General features: G+C 27.5%; 1 protein-coding gene across 1 annotated transcript; it reads right to left on the reverse strand.

Moving 5' to 3' along the window:
* Positions 1 to 4,578: 4,578 nt before the first annotated feature.
* On the reverse strand, positions 4,579 to 5,627 carry LOC108487512 (uncharacterized). Its single transcript, XM_017791869.2, has one exon. It carries the CDS (start codon positions 5,281 to 5,283, stop codon positions 4,813 to 4,815), a length of 471 nt encoding a protein of 156 aa, XP_017647358.1. The 5' UTR covers positions 5,284 to 5,627; the 3' UTR covers positions 4,579 to 4,812.
* Positions 5,628 to 6,254: the final 627 nt, after the last annotated feature.

Here is a 6,254-nt window from a genome sequence, read left to right on the forward strand (position 1 = left end):
GCCCAAAGATCACCGAGCGACTGATACCATGAAAGAATACTCAAGAAGAAATAATACTCACAAGGTAATGAATTATCATACTCTGCTTAATCTGTTTACAACGTATGCTTATATAGAAAGATGAAGACTAAAAACTGCTGTCAACAGAATATAACAGATTACTAACTTTTGTAACTGACTGCCTAACCACAAAGCTAGACTACATATTAAGCACATGCACACGTATTAGATACTATAACAATTATCAAAATAGTCACTTTAATTTGCCTCATGTCATATTTTAGTCATTTATGTTTAAAATGTTACGTTTTAGTCACTTATGCTATCGTGTTGTAACATTTAAATTACTGAGCTGTTAATTATCATTAACAATGTAACAGGAAGCTGATGCGGCACATTAAATCATCATTTTAAACAAAAATTTTAGGTTAAATTGCTCAAAACAAAATATATATATATAGGGACTAATTGTATTATTTAACCTAAAATTTCATTTAAAATGATGATTTAATGTGACACGTCAACTTACTATTACTATTACACTGTTAATAACAATTAATGGCTCAGTGATGAAAATGTTACAACATGATAACATAAGTAACTAAGATGTAATATTTCAAACATAAATGACTAACATGTAACCTAAAGCAAATAAAAGTGACAATTTTAATAATTTAACTTAAAAAAATCAAACATACTTTGTCCAATTAAACATACAATTTAATTCCACCTCTAAAATTTTTCTTGATCCCGCCATTAGATAAAATAAGAAAAACAAATTTAAAATAAAATTAATAAATCTGGATCGGATCTAATAATATCAATTAAAAAGAAATTTAACATTTTTAAATTTATTTTACTATTCATATTTAAAATTATAATTATTACTCGAGTACACTCTAGTTAAAACTACCATTTGTGCTTTCATTATATCAAGCGCATTGATGGTTGATGTAGAATATATTTGCTTTCTACAGTCTCCAGAACATATTCGTCATTAGGTAAGAGAATGGGTCCCATAGTCTCATAAGAGCCAAGCCGCGGAAGCTGCTCAATTTGCCTTTTTGCTAAAGCCGGTCAATTTGAACTTTGAACCAAAGAAAAAGGATGTACTATTTCTTTTTTCTTCTTTTTTTCCTTTTAGAAATTTACTCACTGTTGGGTAAACTATACTATGATATGAATAATTTTTATTTTAGTTACTTAATTTAAAAATCACAATTTGACTATTAATTATTTAAAATTGTACTTTTAGTCACACAATTATTAAATTATTAACTGTAACATTTTTAATTAATATAATAATTTTTTAATTTTAACATGTTCTATTAATTTAATCTTAATTCTTTATAAAAATTATTTAAAAAATCAGAATAATCTGTTAAAAAATAAGAAAATTTAGGTTATTGCAACAACAATTCTTCAATATTGCTGCCACAAAATCATGAAAACTGATATCAAATTCAATCTCAACATAATATTCATCTTAAATATGATTAACTAATGTTCATATAAGAAAACTCAATATCCTATTGCAGTAAAGCTCAAGATTATTTAATATTGAGACATAAGAGCAAAAATGATCGATCAATAGAATCCAATAACAAATTAAAAACAAAAACCAAATTAATTTATTTTCAAGTCGAATTCCATGCTGTTAAAGAACTACTGCCAAAACTAATATCACTTAGACTTGTAAAATTGAATTTGATGCCATTTTTAGTAAAAAAAATACAAAATATACCACAAAATTTTCTTTTTGAAACTTAATTCATAATTTCAATTCATTTAAATTATTTTCCAAAACTCAAATAGTACAAACAAATTACATTTCAAATCTTATTGTTTTCTTTTCTTAAAATGAAAACAATTTCTCCTTATTTTCTCTCAATTTATCTATTTTTGAAATTTTATTTATTTTTTAAAATTTATATGTATTTTAGTAAATTCTTACTTTTTAAAAAGAATTTCAATTTTCTTTTATCATTTTATATAGAATCGAGTCAAATTAACGAGAAAGTATAAAAGTGATAACTAAGTTTGTTATTATACCAACTAAAAAGTGTCACCGATAGTAACTTAGGTTAGATGATTAAAAAAATAATTTCAAAAATATTAGCGACAAAATTGTAATTTTTTAGTTAAGCGACTAAAATAAAAAGTTAATTATAATTGAGTAACTATTAGTAGAGGTGTTCATGGGTCGGGCCAGGCCGGGTTCGAGCCGGGCTCAACTAAAAAATCATGCTCATGCCCAAAAAATGAGCCTAAAATTTTGCCCAAGTCCGACCCGGATAAAAATACTAAAATCCGAGCCCGACCAATTACCAGTATTAATTTTTATAATATTTTTAAATATATATAATACATCAAAATTCTAAAACATCAAAATAAATATTTCCCAATAAATTGAAAATAAATTTTAAAAACATGTAGACTTAAATAACACTAAAATAGATGCAACTTAACAAGCAAATGCCTCTAAAATAATAAAATTAACAAATGCCTTTAAAATAATAACAAAATTAACAATAAAATAAGTTTTACAATATCTAAACAATAACAAGAAAATAGTAGCAACATAATTGTAAAATTATAGCAAAATAGGGAGAAAACAACAAGAAAATAACATTCAAAAATAAAAAAAAATGTAGATTTTTTTGTCCTTAAGTGAATTCAGGCTGGGCCGGGACTAAAAATACCTTACCTGAGGCCCGACCTATTTTTTAAACTGGCCTTATTTTTTTGTCCAAGCCCATTTTTGGTGCCTATATTTTCGCCCAAACCCTCCCACGTTTCGAGCGGCCATTCGGGCCAGACCAGGTAGCCCGACCCATGAACACCTCTAACTATTAGTATAATTTAGTGTAAAACAATTATGGGTAAATGGAAAACGTCAACTGAAAATGTGTCCTAAAAGACACGTTTTCACTTAAAATTAATAACTTTAACTCTTTTGATCAAATGGTTAAATGTTAGTGTTTTTGTTTTTTGAACATTAGGTTTGATTCATCCCCTACTCACATTTATATTTTTTATTTCATGTTGTTTTAATTTTTTTTTTTAGATGGTTAGACAATTGTAATTTAGCCTTAGGTCCAAAGTTCGCTTCCTCTTATAAGCATTTTAATATAAGCATTTTAATATGTATTTTTATTCATGTCGTTTTATTTTTTTATTTTTAATTAATATTTATAATTAATAAATATATTGTTTTCAGTTTTTTATAATTTTAATTAATAATTATTTTATTTATAAAATCAAATCATAAATATGTTGTTTTCTTAAAAAATAACTAATTCTTTAAATATATTTTTATATGTCAAATATTTATTTCATTCACCTATATTATGGGTATAGTGATTTCTAATAAAATAAAATCAAATAATTATTTCAAATATCATTATTATTTCAAATATGTAAAATATTTAAAATATTTCAAATATTATTATTTTTCATCTACATTGTGGGTATGATATTTGAAATATTTTTACATGTGAAATATTACAAATACACATACAAAAATATAATATGTCAATTTATCACACTCATGATACGAACTGAAAAATAAATATTATACAAAAAATTATATTTATTAAAAATAATGATATTTGCAATAATTATTTAATTTTATAAATAAAAGAGTTATTGATTAAAAGATGAATTAAAAATAAAAATTAAAAATGATATATTTATTAATTATAAACATTAATTAAAAATAAAAACTAAAACAAAATTAAATAAAAATACAATTATGAGTAGGAGAAAAATTAAACTCTAGACTTAAGGATAAAAATATTAATATTTAACTATCTTATTAAAAGAGTTAAATTATTAATTTTCTGAGAAAACGCACCCTATAAAAAGCAGTATTAGCTTCAAAAACAATGTAATTAGTAAATTAAAAACAAAATACATACTTTCTCCAATAATTTTTTTCCAGCACATATATATATATATATATAAAATTAGCCCACCAAAAACATTTAAATTCAGATTTAAAATACTAGATTATAGAGCTAACATCAATGGATGAACACATTTTCATCCGCTCCTGCTTTTCCCAATAGATTGTACAATGTTTTTTTTCTACTCTACTTATTTGTAAAAAGAAAAGAAAAACTTTGATTATGAAGATTAGATCTGATATTTCTTTTAGTGTTGAAAATTCTTTTGTAAATGATATTTTGTATTTTGTAGTTATTTAATAAATAATCTTTCACATTTTGTAACTCTTTTAAAAGGTAAATGCTGATTACAAGATATAGATCAAATACTCGATCACCAGTTAAGTTAAAAAAATCCCTTATTTTACCTAAATCTCTGTTAAGAAAAATCCCTTACCATATTACCTAACTCTACATCAACTTTGGATATTTTTATAAAATTCCAAAACCATTATTACATATCATGCGAAAAGGTATTTGTGGATGGCAACAAAGATTAAGCAGTAAATGGTAAGCTTTTGTTGTTACAGCTTCGTCCTAAACTTCTAGGGTTTTGATCTAATTTCCAAATTCAAATCAATGTTTAGACCCAGAAAAAAAGTAAAAAAGGAAACAATAGTAGTATCAAAAATAAAAGAAAGCATCTTGTATGTTTCCAGTTTGCATTATTCAGATCATAAGCTAACATCAAATGTACATGCGAGCCTGCATGCATCTCTAAGGCATACAGTCATCCAAAACAAAAACATAGGAAGTACAAAAAAGAAGGGGAAAAGAAACAGTAGGGCAAAGCTAAGGCTACATACTGCACGAAAGAAGGAAAACGTCGCCCAATGAGATGTCTCCACGTGTGAATCAAAAACCCTCACATCTGTAAGAAACGAGCTAGCTGGGTCGGGTTGACGATGCCAGGTATATGGGCTCCATCAGTCTTGAGCAAACTCGCCACTTCCACGTACCTTTGATGATTATCCTCCCTCGGCTTCGACTCGAAGTCGCCTGCTCTGGATCTGTCGCTTGGCTCGGCGTCTTCTTTGATTCCTCTCCTGGAATCAGTGGCTGGTTGTTGCAGTTGGGCCGGGTCCCACGGTTGGCCGAACAGTGTTTCACGAGTGAGGAACTCGTAGGCCAGGTATCCAGCTAGGAGTTGGTTGGAGAACACCGGGCGTGCGGCTTTCTGAGAAGCGGCTAAGGGAGCAGCCGGCTTGGGTAATTTTGCGGGTGGAGGGGGAAGGTGTAAGTGTTGGAGGTCAAAATCGTCTCTCTCTTTTCGCTTGACGTTGTTGCTGGGCATGGAAACCCGACGGGGCGGGAGACGCATCGTTTTGGTGTTCATTATTGCGCCCTTTTAGGTGCATCCACGTCAGCACCAATCTACCACAAAAATTAAAAAAAAAAAAAACCCCAATTTCGAAATTAAAAATATATCCCTCCGAGGGATAAATAGGGGACCACCCCCTTTCTCCCTCGTTATGAGAAACGGAAATGTTTGGGGTAAAAAGAAAAAGGAGCGGTGAAAATATGTGAACACTACAAAAAAGGTAAAACAGTAAAAACATAAAATATTTAAAAATAAGATACTTCTATTAAAAAAATTATAAAAGTGCTTTATTTATGAATATGAAAGGAGAAAACAGGGACATAAAAATAGTGAAACAGAGAAACTTTGACAGAGAAGTTGAAGATGGAAAGATGGTGGGTTCTATGTATTTATAGAGAAGGTATTAAGAATTAGCCCCTATGAAGACGAGAAATTACCGGAACTGCCACGGAAATGTCAAATGACGAAAATGCTCTCTTCTCTTTCCGTGATATCTATTTTTATTTTTACCACTTTTGTCTTTTGATGGAATTACCTGATTACAACGGAATAACTCATCAATTATCTAAAAATAAAATTTTAAAAATTATGGCTTCAAGATTCTTGTTTAGGCCCCAAAGAATAAATTTTTAATGTTGATTTTACTGTTGGATATTTACAGTTACTACCTATCTCTTCTAATAATGTTCTCATATATATTTTTATTAAAAATACAATGCATGCTATACTTTTTTAATAAAATTTATATTTTTTTCATTCTTAATAATTAATAATTATACTTTATTTTTGATTGAATTACTAAAAATACATAAAACAAAGAAATCTATATTTTGTTTTATATTATTTTATTAAAATATTTAACATGTTATTTTTTTAAAATAGGTATAATATATTCGTGTGAAATTTTCAGTCAATTCAATTTTTTATTAAATATATTTATTTTTCGATTCATATTTTAAGTTTGTAATTGCCTCTCTCAACAGAAT

This window comes from Gossypium arboreum, chromosome 11 (assembly GCF_025698485.1).
Source record: "Gossypium arboreum isolate Shixiya-1 chromosome 11, ASM2569848v2, whole genome shotgun sequence".
Classification (NCBI taxonomy): Eukaryota; Viridiplantae; Streptophyta; class Magnoliopsida; order Malvales; family Malvaceae; genus Gossypium; species Gossypium arboreum.

Excerpts from the sequence above, each read along its gene's own strand:
- LOC108487512 (XM_017791869.2), bottom strand. The coding sequence starts at position 5,283 with ATGAACACCAAAACGATGCGTCTCCCGCCCCGTCGGGTTTCCATGCCC.